This window comes from the organism of the source record quoted next, unplaced genomic scaffold (genome assembly GCF_019419815.1).
Source record: "Pyrus x bretschneideri cultivar Hongxiangsu unplaced genomic scaffold, Pyrus_bretschneideri_v1 Contig16, whole genome shotgun sequence".
In the NCBI taxonomy this organism is placed as follows: Eukaryota; Viridiplantae; Streptophyta; class Magnoliopsida; order Rosales; family Rosaceae; genus Pyrus; species Pyrus x bretschneideri.
In genome coordinates, this window is record NW_025999457.1 from 385 (window position 1) to 18,043 (window position 17,659).

Here is a 17,659-nt window from a genome sequence, read left to right on the forward strand (position 1 = left end):
TCAAGTTATCACACAACACAACTGTTGTACATCTCTCGCAATGTAAACATCTATCTCAGTAATATCAAAAACACTCTCACATAATAAGAACACTAATGACATTTTCCTCACAAAACTTTTTTATATTTGAAACAAACCCTCAAAGTCATCATTTCTCAAGAATTAAAAGAAAATAAGATGAACTAATTTTAAATACCAGAAATAATAACAAGAATTAAAAAAGAACAATTACAAACGCCAACCTTTGTTTTTGAATAGTCTAAACAAATGAGAAAGAGGGAAGAGAATTAAAATGGTGAGCTGGTAGTGCAGTTGTGAAAGAAAATCACATCAATGAAATTAAAAATTAAAAAGAAACTAAAAGAGCCCACTGAACTGCACCGCTTCATTAAAAGGAACACTAAGTTTTATAAAAGGTAAACAACGACGTCTAAAAAAAAACCAGGTCGTTGTCTTCCCTTGAAACCGAGAGATTTTTTAGTGTGACCGGTACACGGGGTGGTACACTCCGTGTCCTTATACAAATGGTAGGATATGTATGCTAAAAAGTTGATAACTTTAAAAATAAAATTTCCCAACACTCCTATTAAAACATGTGGTGTACCACTTATGTTCCCGTCACAATTAAAAATTTCTCCTTGAAACCAAAACCCAGCAACGAAACGCACCCAGATCAACATGTTTAGAAGATCGGAGGGGCGAAATTCTCACTCTTAGTGGCAATTTCCGATTACCAGAGGGGTGCCCGCACCTCCTTGCTCCTCTGTAGCTTCGCCAGTGGCCATATCTTCACCATCATCATCCTCTTCATACTCCAGAACGTAGTTGTCAAAAGCATGTTGAGGGAAGCCATGAAAATAGGAATTATTAATGATCTAACTCCACATAAATGTCCCACCGAGCGTGCCAATTTGTTCACCCCTTAAATTCATCATGGGCCTCGAGGGTGGACAAGGAATTTACTTGTACAAGAAATTGGTGATTACAAGCGTGCCACTACTAATTACCACTAGTACATGGGATTTGAAAGATCGATTGAATGGGAGTGGCTCAAATTAAGGTTCTTTCTTTTCCTTAATGATAAGGACTTTACTTATGTGGAGAAATATAACAATATGTAATGGCAAGTTTGCTAGAAGTGTATATGATAGAGGAAAGTAAAGAAAGTAAGTGCGACTAGACTGGAAATATAAATACTGTAAGTGAAATAAGTAATTATAATGGCAACAGAAATGTAAATGAGAGTACAAGGAAATTGACACACTACTCGGAAAAATAGCACAACAAGGTATTGAATTAAGTTGAATTGTTTGAGTGATTGATTGAGTCTCCTTAATCCTTCTGCCTCTGCTTCTTTATATAGAGAATTGAGAGTAGTTGCTTTGCTGACTTCACATTATGGACACGAATTCCACCGCCCAAATCCACTTGCAATGAGAAAGCATGCAATTGTCTTGATTAAACAAAGGACTTGGCACAACTCCACTACCGAAACAAAAAGGAAACAAATTATTTTGATGCCAAACCTTCCAACTTTTAATTTTTTTTTTTTTTTTGTGAACCCAAACCTTCTAATTGATGTAGCTAAATATCTTGCAAGTTAGCCTAATTGCACAAACACCCCCCCCCCAACAACAAAATGCCAAAATTTAACTTTGACCCAAATAAGTGAATTTGTGTCAAATTTTAGCCGTGAGAATCCTCCAATTGCATCATTTTATCGTATTTCGTATAGTCAGAAATCATTGTAAATTTTTTTTATTTAAAATTCAATATAAATAGTACTTAACAAAAATTGGCAGCACGACATATGATAAACGGATATGATTGAAGGATCCCCAGAATCCTCAAAAAGAGGATCCTACGAGTATCCTGTCTCAAATTTTAGTACAAACAATCACAAAAGCATGCCTGTTATAGTTTCCCAATAAAAAAAAAAAGAGTTTGCTTGTTATTGAATGATGGATATATACTGTATATTGATTCATCTACTGCAGCTGCCATGCTAGCTAATACGCTATATATATAGTAGTATTAGCATATCAGCATATGCATACAAATTGCACTACGCAGACATCACGTATATACCACGCACAACGTACGTACCACTCAGCTGCGTTGCGTGCGTACGTGCGCCTAATGATCGAGCACCACCAAAGACAAAGACGACGACATCGGAGGAATCCCTTGTTGATTCCTGAAAACGTTGGTTGGATCAATAAGTGTTTTTGCTCTCACCAATCTGTCGTAGTTATTTAGGAAGTACTTTTCACCCCAATTCCTGGCAATTTCCACAGCGTCAGATTCATCATCCTTAACCAAATTATTATTTAAAGGAAACTGCTGCCGCATCATCAGTCCGAGGTCGAGGTCAACATAGTTGATATAAGCAGCCCTAGGACCCCATGAAACATACTCCGTCATTGCATTGTGGAATCTTCTTATCCATTCTATGTAGTCATTTATTTTGTGATTATCTTCTTCTTTCCATTCCACCAGGTACTGAATTGTAAAGAGGTTACCTTTTCTGTGAGGAAAGGCAATGGCTTCGCTGCTTATATCATGCATAACCCCACCATAAGGGTCTAAAATCACGTACCCTTTCGGCTCCTCCTCAAGTATTTCCAGGGCTGCCCTTATCCCTCTGTAAGAAATTGGGGTCCTAACGTAATCCGATTTCGCTTTGAAAAATCCCTTGCCTTGCAGATATCGATTTCTCAAGTCGGACACTGAGCTTCCCTTACTTAGGCCGGAGAAGAACACGATGGACTCGATCCAACTCATTTCTGCGCAATCTTCTTCTGCAACACCCAAGTCAGGAAAAACTTTGTTTAGGATGGACACGGCGCTGCTTCTTGGACCCAGATAAAACCCTTTGAACGTAGCTGATATATTAGTACTACTAGTAGCAGTAACGGTAGTAGTCTTGACCTCTGGCAACCCAGCGCCGACAAAGCACGAAATGTAGAAATCATCTTCCAAGTAAGGTGCGATGTGTTGCCACTTGTCTACCAGCTTTGCTACATTATGATTAAAGATTTCGTTGCCTCCTCCTCCTGCAGCAGCAGAAGCAGCTCTAGACACTACGAAAGCAGTTACAACTTGTGGCACATTCAACAACTGGATTTTCCAAGCATAGACAATCCCGAAAACACCCCCACCACCTCCTCTAATTGCCCAAAACACGTCCTCTCCCATGCCTTGTCGGTCTAACAGTTGTCCATTTGCATCAACAAGTAGTGCATCCACCACGTTATCGGCTGCAAGTCCGTATTTCCTCGACATGAGTCCGAATCCACCGCCAGCAATATGGCCTCCAGCGCCTACAGTTGGGCATGACCCGGCGGAGAACCCATGAAGATTGCTTGCTTGGGCAATCGCATGGTATGTCTCACCCAGCGTTGCACCTCCTTCCACCCATGCAGTTTCGGTTTCCAAATCCACCGACACACCGTTCAAGTTCATCATGTCGATGATCACAAACAGAGCTCCGTCTACAGCAACGGATGATGTCCCTTCGTAGCTGTGTCCGCCGCTCCTTACTCTGATTTCCAACAACCCTTGTCTGGAGCATGACACAGAGTTTATTAGCTGCTCAACGCTCTCGGGAAGTATGATGGCTACTGGCTTAGGAAGGGCAGGATCAGCGAAACGAAGATTTTGGATGGAAAAGTTGAGCAGCTTGTAGTAAGCTGCAGACTCATTTTCCGTGTTAGGGAATGTGGTAAAGTTGTTGATGTCATGAAGCGTCAAACAAAAAGTGATTTGATCCTCAGGAAATTCAGCTAAACAAGGAACGAGAAGGCACATAATAAACAAGAGAGGGGATTGAATCGTGTATCGGTTTCTTTCTGCCATGTTTAGTTGCTACCTCGATTCGGGTAGATGAAGCAGGTGACACTATCACATTATCATGATATAAATGAATAAATGCATAGTCTATGACATGACCTCTCAGAATAAATGAATAGGTTTCCGGTTCGTTCCGCCATCCTACTCAATGAATCATTAGGATTCGTTTTCAATAGAATCTTATGCATTCACAGGTTCTGTCGTTCCCACCACTTCTCGATTAATGATTAGGTCTGAATTTTACAACGGAGCCTCCAATTAAATTGATTCTTGAGTCAACCTTCTCAGTCTTTATTGGCTCGGGGCTCTTGATTTTTTGTTCTATGCACGGATTTGTCTAATTATGGATCAATCAGTATTGATGCTTTATTACATTCCCTTTATATGAGATGACTCATAGACCTTACATATTGGAATTATATATCATTAATATTCTTTTTCTATCTTTCTCTCACCCTTCCATTTATCTGTATACTTGATATTGCTTTACAACCCATAACCAAATATAGCGAAATACAAGTCAAGTAAGTTCTTATTATTCCTAGTCTACAAATATCCAAATTTTGATGCCTAATATCCAAATTTAACATGTTGATGAAGCAGGTGACACTATCACATTATCATGAGTAACAATTGGAATATGACTCACATGTTGTGTAATATTTGGAACACGGATGACCTGTGACTTAGTTGCTTGTTGCCAATAAGTCTGTGTAAGGAAATTCCCTCTTAGAAAATACCACATGTCTAGACACATATATTATTTGCCTAGATACTTTAAAACACATAAACCCTTTATAGTTGGATGCACACCCTAGAAAAGCACATTTTGTGGTTTTGGTTTGAAACTTGGAGGTATTGTAGGTTTTTAGAAGTGGATAACATGCACACCGAAATGTTCTCAGATGAGATATAACTAGAACACAATCAAATAATAATTCAAATAGAAATTTGTTTGATAATCGGGATTAGGCATTCTGTTGATAAGGTCTATGGCAGTTTGACAAGCAAATGACCATAATTGGGAAGGTAATTTTGCCGTTTGTAACAAAGTGATTGTAGTTTCAATCACATGCCTATATTTTCTCTCAGCCAACCGATTTTGTTCAAGTGTATAGGGACATGATTTTTTATGGGAAATACCTTTATCTAACAGAAAAGACTCAAGTTTAGTGGAAATGTACTCACCCCCTCCATCACTTGAAGATTTTAACTTTTGCATTAAACTAAGTGAGTACATATGAATCAAAGGAAATGAATGTGGCAGAAAGGTCTGATTTATTAATGAAAGTGGCATAGTATCCAGCACTATCTGGTACATTTATTAATGAAAGTGGCATAGTATCTAAACTCATCTACTGAAATGCATGGTGCAAGACCCCAAAGGTCACTATGTACTATTTCAAATGGTACTATAGATTTATTGACAGTAGGATGGAAAGGTAAATTACAGAATTTCCCTTCTAAGCAACTTTGATACATACTAGGATTAAACTCCTTAGTACATGCTAGGTGTAATTTTAGTAACACAAGGGATACAATTGAATTGGATGGATGCCCTAACCTATTGTGCTATGTGGTTTGAGTTGACAAGCTGGCCAAAAGCTTTGTGTTGCACAACAAGGAAGAGTTAGGGAGTGAATTGGGTAGAGTCCATTACTACACAAACCTTTGTATGGTATCATCCCTGTGGTATTGTCTTAAATCTAAAAACATAAGGCATAAAAAATGAGTCAACAATTATTATCCAAGCAGATTCTATGTACAAAGAGAAGATTCTGTGTAAGTTTTGGAACATACAACACATAATTCAATTTAATTGGATGCACATAAGGTTTTAGAATAGTCCTACCAATATGAGAAACAGGCAAACCTTCACCATTTGCAGTATGAATTGTTTCATTAAAAGGATATGGTGATGCCAAAGAGAGATTGTTAAGATCTGCAATCATATGATTGGTTGCACCTGAGTTAGTCAACCAAATATGTGGAGTGAACTAAGATAATGTCTGTGATAAAGGCTGAAAGACCATTGTATGCATAGCTTGCATAGGGTGAGGTGAAGCTTGAAATTGATTGCCTAAGAACTAAGACTAAGGAGAGAATCTTTGTGATGAGTAAGAATGCATCTAAGAGTACTGGGAATTAGAACCAGAACCAATGAAGTCGGGACCTTTCTCATTGTAGAAACAAAACCAAGTGTTGTGATTAAATTTGCCATAGATTTGACACTTGGGTTTGTGTGGTGGTTTAGATCCACAGAAAACTACAGAGTGACCATCAACATTGCACAGTTGACAAGTGATCATTGGTGAAGCAGAAAGGTTGAAGGAATATTGATTTGGAAAATGACCAAGTACACCAGGAGATGGTGTTTGCAAAACATGTGTCTAATTGGGATAATATGATCTTGGTTGAAACTTTCGAGCATTTTCATTGAACCTGCCCTTGCCCATATTCTTATTGTTATTGAATTGCTTAAAGCCACCAGAGATAAAACCAGATTGTCTAGGCCTTTTCTAAGTAGAATTAGGGTGACTAGCCACCATAGTAGTCATAAAAGGTGCATTTTTTTTTTTTGGTCAAAATATATAATTATATTGATCAATCAAATATGAATATATACATTTGCACCTTCTGCTAAGATATTAAACAGAAATTCTGGTCCTAACTCATCCCAGCCAAAACGCCCATCATGCTTATGAACGTACGCCGCCACCATATGGGTTGCATTATTACATTGACGAAGAGTCATGATAAAATTCATTGACAGGTAAGAAAGCATCATAGACCAAATATTAACCAAATAAACCTCCATTGATACAGCCACTTGAATCTCCTTATTGGGCATTTGAATCAGCCCATTCGAATCGGTTTCCACCTCTAGCACCACCCATGACTCCGGAAGACCACTTTGAACGGACATCTCAAGCCCCTTATGAATTGCCGCCGCCTCAGCCATAATAAGCGATAAATACCTATCCCCACCCTTCCCACCCGCCATCTTTGGAATCCCAGGAAAGTCCTGTAGTACCCACCCCACACCACATATCCTTGATTTTTTCCTCCAAGCCGCATCACAATTCAATTTTAAGCTTCTAAAGTCCGATTTTCGCCATCCATTCACAACACCCTCAGTCTGAAATTTGTTCCTTGCATCCTCCTGCCTTCTCCTTCGATCTCCCGCTCCATCATCTTCAATCGTAGCCGCATTAAAATCTGTAACCTGGCGCTGCCATAAATCAACAGTGATGTGAGGCAAAATTCGATTATCGTTAAACACAGCTTCATTCTTACATCTCCAGTGCTCCAAAATATCCTGATCTTACTTTATACACCCCATTATTAGTATAGTGCCATATTTGGTGATTGTCACACCCACTTCTACTACTGGGGATAGCCTTAATAAGCTTCGCGAACTCAACCTCAAACAACTCGGACACAAGCTGTGCCTTCCATTCTTTACTAAGATGGTCAATAAGCATATCCACCTTCGGTGCCATCCCCCTATGTAGCATCATAGGTTTAAAGGAATGAGGTTTTGGGATCCAAGGGTCTTTTGCTGCATTAATCACCGATCCATTCCCAACTCTCCACCGAAAGCCTCTCACCAAGAGTAGCCACCAAGTAAAAATCTTTCCAAACCCAAGAAGATTAGTTTTTTCCATTAGCCTGCAAAAATGAGGTTGTACGAAAAATTTATCTCTGAGCATCTTCGCAAGCACCAATACCCTCCAACTAATCTTTGCAAGCACCAAACTAGGATCATTCAATACCCTCCAACTAATCTTTGTAAGCATTGCCAAGTTAAAGCAAATCAAATCTCTAAAACCCGAGCCCCCGCTCCCTTTACTCATCGTCAGGTTGTCCCACGCCACTCAGTGACACCCATTCTTCATCGACTGCTTTCTCCATCAAAATTGAGAAATAGCCCTTTCCATTTATTTGCACGTACCAACCGGGATGTTAAAGCAAGCCATAGCATGATTCGGCATAGCCATTGCAACCGATTTAATTAACACTTCCTTTCCTACAAGTGTGAATAATTGTTCTGCCCACCCATCAATACGACTCTCATTACCACAACTAACCATCTCGAAAACCGCCTTCTTAGAATGCCCAAAATCTGCCCGAATCCCCAAATATTTACGAAATACATCCTTTGCTTGAATATTCATCACCGTAGCAATTCGTTTTTTTTTTTTTTTTTTTAGGACATCCCTTCCCCAAAAATATTGAGCTTATCTCCAAATTAATAACCTGGCCTGATGAATCACCATAGTTTTTCAATATCCAAACCACCTGGCCAGCTTTGTTGGTATTCACAAGAGTTTGCTAACTCAATACCAAAATATGTGGGTGATAAGTTTACAAACTCTATCACACCTCTCACTTTCACTCTCAATAAAATTGGACAAAGAAAGGAAAGAAGTAGCAAGCTTGGTGATAACAAACACTTTGAAATATTAGAAGAGTTTACAACTCTTAAAGCTTACAAGCTGAAATTAAATGAATGGGAAATGGGATTTGGATGGGATGCTCTAAGGCTTAGCAAGATGGCCTATTTATACAAAACTGAAAAAATAAACAATCCAACAATACATATAATGAATGATGGTGTTCCACATCTTTACACCCTTTCAAACACATGCAACAACTTTGATAGTTGGCATACACATGCATTGCATCATGGCAGGTTGTAATAACCACCTTTCGGCTTGCACACAACAGCTGTCTTTCCAGTTGCAAATAACACATATTCAACTAGCACATGGCAGCACACTGCTGTCTTCCTGCTAGCACATCACATGGCAGCACACTTGCTGTCTTTCATCACCATTCGGCTGAATAATGAAGGAGCAATGATGATTATATTTTGCTGGAAACAAGCTGTAAATAAAGGCTAGCATCACATGGACAGATCACATGACTTTTAATTTGTATTTCCAACATGCCCCCTCAAATTAAAACGCCTTCATGCCTAGCATTTCACGTAACAGCCGGAATGATTCAACTGGTAATGGCTTAGTGAAGATGTCTGCCACTTGTTCCTTTGTGTAACAATAGACAAGCTCAATTGTCTTTTGCTTCACATGGTCCCTCAAAAAATGGAACCTGGTATCGATGTGCTTACTCCTTCCATGTTGGACTGGATTCCTAGCAAGCTTGATAGCTGAGATGTTATCCACATGAATCACAGTCGATTCCACTTGTAGATAACACACTGACTTCAACAGATTTCTTAACCAAATTGCCTCACACACGGTTGAGGCTACAGCAACGTACTCAGCTTCACACGATGACAAAGCAACAATTGATTGCTTCTTTGAAGTCCATGAGAAAGCTGTTGATCCTAGAAAAAACACATAGCCAATTGTGCTTTTCCTTTCATCTTGGTCACCTCCCCAATCACTATCTGAATAACCAAATAATTTTGTATCTTCACCAAAATTATAAAACAGACCATAGTTTAGAGTACCTCTTATGTACCTCAAAATTCTCTTGGCGGCCAGCCAATGAGACTCCCTTGGTGTTTCCATGTACCGACTCACAAGTCCAACACCATAAACTATATCAGGTCTTGTGATTGTAAGGTACCTTAGGCTTCCAACCAAGCTTTTGTACACGGTTGAGTTTACAAACTCACCTTCTCCTTCCTTAGACAGCTTCAATCCAGTTGCAACTGGAGTGTTGACAATATTGTACTTGTCCATATTGAATTTCTCCAATATATCTCTCATGTACTTTTGTTGAGAAATGTAGATACCATCACTTCCTTGCTTCACTTCTATGCCAAGAAAGTATGACATTAATCCATTGTCAGTCATCTCGAATTCACTGAACATGGATTGCTTGAACTCACAGAACTTTGCTTCATTGTTTCCTGTAAACAACAAGTCATCTACATAGAGACAAATAATTAAGAACTCCCCTTTTGCACCATTCTTCATGTAAACTGAATGCTCGTATGGACATTTTTGAAATCCATTTTGATGAAGGTAGTTGTCAATCCTTGAGTTCCAAGCTCGTGGTGCTTGCTTGAGGCCATACAAAGCCTTCTTCAAACAATACACCTTATCTTCTTTTCCCTGTACTTGGAAGCTTTCTGGTTGTTCCACGTACACTTCTTCCTCAAGAACTCCATTAAGGAAGGCTGACTTGACATCTAATTGATAAATTTTCCATTTATGATGAGCGGCAAGAGAGATTAGCAATCTTACCGTGTCAAGTCTTGCAATTGGAGCATAGACTTCATCATAGTCCACTCCATACTTCTGTTTGTAGCCCTTTGCTACAAGCCTTGATTTGTATCGATCCACACTCTCATCTGCAGTGCGTTTGATCTTGTAAACCCACTTGACACCAATAGCCTTCTGATTTGGTGGGAACTTTGTCAACTCCCAAGTGTCATTCTTCTCGATGGCATGGATCTCTTCTTCCATGGCTTTTTTCCAACAATTTTCTTCCACAGCTTCATTGAATGAGAGAAGCTCATGGTCTGCATAGAAGCAGAAAAAATTCGTTTCTTCTTCTTCTTGTCCATAAATCTCTGTGAGACTCCTTAACATCACTGGAGTTAAGGAACTGCTTTCCTCACTAGATGTAGGACCACTCCTTGCAATTCTGTGCGCTGGAGTTGTTGTGATTGTTTGAGCAGGTTGTTGCTCAACAGGTGGTACAACTTCTGGTTCTTCAAAATCAGTGGAGACGATATTCTCTTTACTGACTTCTTTGTTGTTCCACATCCATGCCTCTTCCTCACTGAAGATGACATCTCTACTAACCACTAGTTTGCCAGTTAGTGGGTTGTAGAGCTTGTACGCCTTGGACTCTTCACTATAGCCCACAAACACACACTTCTCACCTCTATCATCAAGTTTCCTCCTCTTGGCTTCTGGAACTTGAGCATATGCAACACACCCAAAAATTCTTAGGTGTGTAACATTCGGCTTGTATCCACTTCAAGCCTCTTGTGGTGTCATCCTCTTGACACTCTTTGTTGGACATCGATTCAACAAATAAATCGAACAAGCTACAGCTTCTGCCCATAACTCTTTTGGCAAATTCTTCTCCTTAAGCATGGACCTTGTCATGTCAAAGATGGTTCGATTCTTTCTTTCGGCTATCCCATTTTGCTGTGGGGTATACGCAGCAGTAAGTTGATGCCTAATTCCTTGCTCCTTGCAGTATGCTTGGAAAGCATTGGAGGTGTACTCTCCACCTCTATCTGATCTCACAGCCACAAGCTTGTGGTTGCTTTCAGCCTCTGTGAGTGCCTTGAACTCCTTGAAGATTCTTAGGGCAGCCGACTTCTCCTTGAGAAAGTAAACCCAAGTCTTCCTACTAAAATCATCAATGAAAGTAATAAAATACCTATTACCTCCATAAGACATGGGATCTAATGGACCACATATATCTGTGTGCACCAACTGCAGTGGTGCCTTTGCTCTCCATGTATCACCAACATGGAACGATAGTCGTGCTTGCTTGGCAAGCACACAACCTTCACATACTTGGCGTGTGGCTTCAATCTGGGGTAAACCACGAACCATTCCTCCACTTGACAACAACTTTAGGCCATTGAAATGAAGATGGCCAAATCGAAGATGCCATTTCCATGACTCATCTTCCATCACACCGATGTTGCAACTCCCAATCTTTGTGTTCAACTTCAACGGGAACATTCGGTTCTTTGACATTTGAACACGTGCAATAAGTTTTCTCCTTGCATTCCTGAGAGTGAGAAACATATTCTCCATATGTATAATGTACCCTTTCTGGAGCAGTTGACCAATGCTTAGAATGTTGCTCTTCATACCTGGTATATAGTAGGTATCGGAGATGTATTCTTTTTTACCATCCTTCTGGATGATCTTGATCTTCCCTTTGCCTTCAACTGGAAACTTTGAGGAGTCACCAAGACTTACAAATCCATAGGCCCCATCTTTTAGTTCGACAAAAAACTCCTTCTTTCCACACATATGATTGCTTGCATCAGAGTCCAAATACCAAACATCTTGTTGGCTACTGGAATCATGGTGTGCTAGCAAGACTGTAAGTTCTTCATCAATATTTCCACTTGATTCTGCCATGTTGACATGCTCACCATTTTTATGTGAACATTCATTGGCATAATGTCCATATTGCTTGCAATTGTGACATTGGATATGCGCCTTTCCTCGAGTAGATCTCCACTCTTGAGACTGACCTCGATTTTTGTGCATAGCCTCGACCTCTTCCTCAAGCTCGTCCTCGGCTACGGTTAGATGAACTCCCATGACGTGAGTTCCACTGCCCATGACCTTTATTTGGTTTGTCAATATTCAACTTTGACTTCAAAGCTTGCTCTAGTGTTGTGGGGCTTGCATTCTTTTGAATGCGTTGCTCGTGAACTAGGAGGGATCCTAGTAGCTCCTCTACGCTCATCACCTCCAAATCCTTGGATTCCTCAATGGCAGTCACCACATGCTCAAACTTAGATGTGAGTGACCGGAGTATCTTTTCCACAACTCGTACTTCATCGAGTCTCTCGCCATTTCTCCTCATCTGATTTTCTATCACAATGAGCCTTGAGTGATAGTCGGAGATGCTCTTTCCTTCATTCATGTGAGCAGTTTCAAAATCTGCTCGAAGTGACTGTAATCTCACTTTCTTGACCCGATCTACTCCTTTGTAGATTGTACTGAGTGTGTCCCATACTTGCTTGCTCGTTGTTGCTTCTGCGACCTTCTCGAACGTTGAATCTTCTAGACCCTGGTATAGAAGATACAGTGCCTTCTGGTCCTTCTTTCGTAAGTCCTTGAGAGTGTTCCTTTGTTCTGCAGTATATGCAGCTTCTTGCTCGGCAGTGGGTACAACATACCCACTACTGACAACTTCCCATAGCTCCTGTGATCCAAACAATGCTTTGAATTGGATGCACCATCTTTCATAATTTTCTTTCTTCAATGTGGGAACCTGGAGTTGCACTAAATTGGACGTCATAGCTACTGCACTTGCCAGAATGGTATTCTGGCTCTGATACCAATTGTTGGTATTCACAAGAGTTTGCTAACTCAATACCAAAATATGTGGGTGATAAGTTTACAAACTCTATCACACCTCTCACTTTCACTCTCAATAAAATTGGACAAAGAAAGGAAAGAAGTAGCAAGCTTGGTGATAACAAACACTTTGAAATATTAGAAGAGTTTACAACTCTTAAAGCTTACAAGCTGAAATTAAATGAATGGGAAATGGGATTTGGATGGGATGCTCTAAGGCTTAGCAAGATGGCCTATTTATACAAAACTGAAAAAATAAACAATCCAACAATACATATAATGAATGATGGTGTTCCACATCTTTACACCCTTTCAAACACATGCAGCAACTTTGATAGTTGGCATACACATGCATTGCATCATGGCAGGTTGTAATAACCACCTTTCGGCTTGCACACAGCAGCTGTCTTTCCAGCTGCAAATAACACAGATTCAACTAGCACATGGCAGCACACTGCTGTCTTCCTGCTAGCACATCACATGGCAGCACACTTGCTGTCTTTCATCACCATTCGGCTGAATAATGAAGGAGCAATGATGATTATATTTTGCTGGAAACAAGCTGTAAAGAAAGGCTAGCATCACATGGACAGATCACATGACTTTTAATTTGTATTTCCAACAAGCTTCCTGCTCATTAGCTTAACAAAAGATTACCGAATCATCTGCGAAAAATAAATGTGTAATTGGCTCCACATCTGCCGAAACCTGCATACCATGTATCAAACCATCCACTTCCTGTTTTTTAATATATGAAGAAAGCGCTTCCGCACAAATAAGAAACAAAGAAACAAAAATGGCGACATCGGATCACCCTGCCTCAACCTTCTCTTCGGTTTAATATATCCATACGGGGAACCATTTAATGACACATTGTTTGATACCGTTGTAATACATTCCCAAATCCAACCACAAAATGTAGGGTGAAAGCCTAAATTCTCCTTAACATTCAACAAAAAGCTCCATTCCACCTGGTCATATGCTTTTGCCATGTCAAGTTTAACCACCAAACTCCCATCCACATCATCCACCCCTTGTTTGAGTGAATGGAGAATTTCATGCACCAGCAATATTTTATCATGAATTTGTCACCCCGGAACAATAGCAGACTAATTAGGAATAATTACTTGTGCGATCACTCATTTCAATCTCATAGTCAACACCTTAGCAATAATTTTATATAGAACATTGCACAACGAAATAGGTCTCAGTTGGGTCATTGATCGTGGGTTCTGGACCTTTGGGATAAGCACAATATTAGTATGATTCAATTTCTCTAGTAGCTTCCCCGAATGATGAAACGCTTTGACCATACGAATAATATCTGAACCCATAACCTCCCAATTGTCCTGAAAAAAGCCGGCAGTAAAACCATCAGGACCAAGTGATTTAGTCACCCATAACCTCCCAATTATCCCCCACCTTCTGTTCAACACTTTGTATGACCTCCCCTTCACTTCTAACCATATCAAACGTAAATAATTCTTCAAAGTAAGAAATAGCCACATGTTGTAAATTACAAGGTTCATTCTGCCAAATTCCATTTTTATCTTCCAACCCATGAATTCTATTACTCATTGTTCTTTGTACCGTTTGGGCATGAAAAATTTTCCTTTTTTTTGTCACCCTCCCGTGACTGCGTATTCCGTGATTTCACCTTCCAATATTTCTCTTCCTCATTTAATGCAACCTTCAATTCCTTCTCTTTAGCTCTAAATCTTTCATGCGGCATCAGTCCATCTACAATGCCCCTCCTTATCTCATCCCTGATTTTCGTAATGCGCCGTTGGGAATTTGTTCCTAAATTTTTTTTCCAATCGTGTAACCGCCTCCGAGTACCCTTCAACTTCTCACAAATTTGAAATGCTAGTGACCCATCAATCTTCTCCTCCCATGAATCCGATACAAAAGTATGGCACTCCTGATTTTGTCCCCCACCATGAATCATAGAAAAACAGTCTTGGCAATCGACCCGTCGGGCCATCAGATGACAGAATGAGCATAGAATGATCATACCCCTCAAGTGCCACATGAGATATTTTAGCTCTTGGAAACATATCAATCCATCCCGATGTGGCCACCCCTCTATCTAGCCTCTGTTGAATCAGACCATGTTGAGAAGTCAATGATATTATTCCTGATATCTTGGCTTAGTTTTAGGAAACTATCTTGTAAATTGTTTGTAATTTATTTGTGATTATCTGTAAACCCTAGAATGTAGGATAGGTTACTTCTTCGGCAAGTACTCTCTTTGTATAAAGTCTCTTGGTATCAATTGAAGAAATTAATCTTCTGCAAAATATTCTTTGCATTTTTTATAGACCATCATCTATCTTATTCCTCCAGGTAAAAGGGTGGTCTTCAAGACCCTAATCAAGTAGTCCGTTAGATGCCAAAAAATCCCTTAAGTCCCTTGCGCTCGCCATGGAACGGTAGTTACCCCCTTCCTTTTCTTCGTCATCAACTATATCATTAGAATCTCAGATCACTAGGCACTTCCCGTCCGTATAGCTTATTCTTTTCCGGAGCTTTCTCCATTGATCTTTCATCTTCTTCTTTTCCGTGCTTGCATACACCGCAAACATCCGCCAACTCTTAGGATCCATGTAATCACCATCCCCAAGTTCTATAAAATAACTATCGTTTTTCATAATCAAAATCCTTGCACCTTCTCTCTGAAAAACACATAGCCCGCCTCCAATACCTATAAAAGGTGCATTTGTATTGGACAAAATGATGACTTCCTCAACAGGTATATGAGACCTAAATTCCTTCAATGAAATAACATTCTCCCTTTCCTCTTATAACAATTTGAAAAATATTGTATTCTGCTGGCAATCCATTCAATGCAAGAATGACAATATCTTCATCAGCAAAGTACACCCCAGCAGCAGAGAGGTAGTCTTTAGCCTCCTTGATCCGTTGCACGTACTGAGCAGTGGAATCAGATCCCATTTTAATGTTCTGAAGATTAAACTTCATCTGAAATATGCTAGTCTTAGAAAGAGTGGAGAATTGCTCCTTCAATCGAGTCCACAAATCCTTAGAACTAGTGTTGCCAATCACACAGGACATAGCCACTGAAGATAATGAAGTAGCGATAAGCTGCATATGTGTCCTATCATGCATCATCCAAACTAAGTATGCGTCACAATTTGTGGAAGGAGATGAATTCGAGGAATTTACACCAAATTCTTTTGTTAAAGATGAAGTACAAGTTGGACAGGGATGAGAACCATCCATAAATCCCATAATTCCATTACTTTCCAACAGTAGTTGCATTTGGAAATGCCAGTTCAGGTAATTCGTAGCATCAAGTTTAACATTCACAGATGTAGAAATTGAAGACACAAGTGCAGTTATAGGAATTGCAACTGTAATTGAGAAGAGGTAACCATTTTTCCCTTGGAAAATCAAGAACACAACAATTTTGTAGTTGTGATTTTACCTCACAGACTCACAGCAAACACTTTGTGTGCAAGAATCGAAGTAGTCGAAGAAAACAGAAGCAGAAACTTGACCGCAATATGCTAGAAATTGAAGAAGACAAAGAGATGTCAAGCAAATACAATGAACGGCAGTCGAAGATTTAGAGAAGACAAAATTGCAGAAATCAGAGTTTCGTAAGGCTTGGATCGAAGCTTTAGCTATGAGCTTCAATGGCGATCGATACCATTTTAATGTATATACTAAGAAGTTGTAAGAACAATGTTGCCGAGAGAGAGAGATGAAGGCTTAAGCTATGTCTTTGTATTGATTCCTTAGTGAAGAAGTTATTACATGAATGAAGTACTTATACAATTCACTAGCTTCGAACAAACTAACTGCCTAATACCTATCTAAGATTTAGACAAGTGTCAACATCTAAAGTGTACAATCACTAATACTATATCTCTATCACCAATCACTCTGCATGCCAAATCCTTTATCCGCTAAAAATCCTTTGAAATAGGACAAAAGCTTTCCACGGGCCTTTATCACATCAATCTTCGCTTTGCACTATGATCCTATCCCTTAACCCATCATCACCTGCTTTCTTCAGGCTGGACTCTAAGATCCTCCACGTGCGCGAAATACTGGAAGATATTCTCCCAATACACTCAAAACTCTTCAATACGAGGATCCCGAACAGACCCGAGGAAGAAAAGTCCATGATTTCAATCTACACTCTTGAAGCTCATTTTAATATTTTCACAAGATAATTACTACAATAATCTAATAGAAATATATAGAAAAATATGAGAAACAAACCGATAATGCATAATCGGGTACAAACTTGACATTTTTTACATTCCAACCATTTTCATTTCATGGATTTTTCATTGAGTGGCCTTCATCAATAAGTAGAATTTGTTCTTCTTGGGTGGTGGGAGAAAGAGTTCGTTTTATGGAGGGAATTTGACACATTTGATTTATTAACTTTCGCATAGTTTTCTCCAAAGTTTTGTAGCTTTCCTCCATCCTTTCTAAACACTTGGTCGCCTCTTCGCTGTATTTGGTGCTTGCCACTTGGAGCTTGGACAACTTCTCCGCTAACTTGCCCATATCTTCATTGTAGAGCTCTTCGTCCGGATGACCATTAGTTGGGATCTCATATATTTGCTCTATGTAGTCATTGGCAACACTTTGATACTCAAAGCCATTTGTTAGCCTATCATAGTTTCTATGAATGTGTTTATTATAAAAAATAATAAATTTCACCTAGCGTGCCAATTTGTTCACCCCCTAAATTCGTCATGGGCCTCATGGGTAGACAGGGAATT

At 39.6% G+C, this 17,659-nt stretch overlaps 1 protein-coding gene across 1 annotated transcript; it reads right to left on the reverse strand.

The window, feature by feature from the left end:
• Window positions 1-1,927: 1,927 nt before the first annotated feature.
• LOC103942309 (reticuline oxidase-like) lies at window positions 1,928-4,353 on the reverse strand. Its single transcript, XM_009352498.3, has one exon. The coding sequence runs from the start codon at window positions 3,856-3,858 to the stop codon at window positions 2,137-2,139; it is 1,722 nt and encodes a 573-aa protein (XP_009350773.3). The 5' UTR covers window positions 3,859-4,353; the 3' UTR covers window positions 1,928-2,136.
• Window positions 4,354-17,659: the final 13,306 nt, after the last annotated feature.

What these genes read in the sequence shown, in the direction of transcription:
- LOC103942309 (XM_009352498.3), bottom strand. Translation starts at nt 3,858, where the DNA reads ATGGCAGAAAGAAACCGATACACGATTCAATCCCCTCTCTTGTTTATT.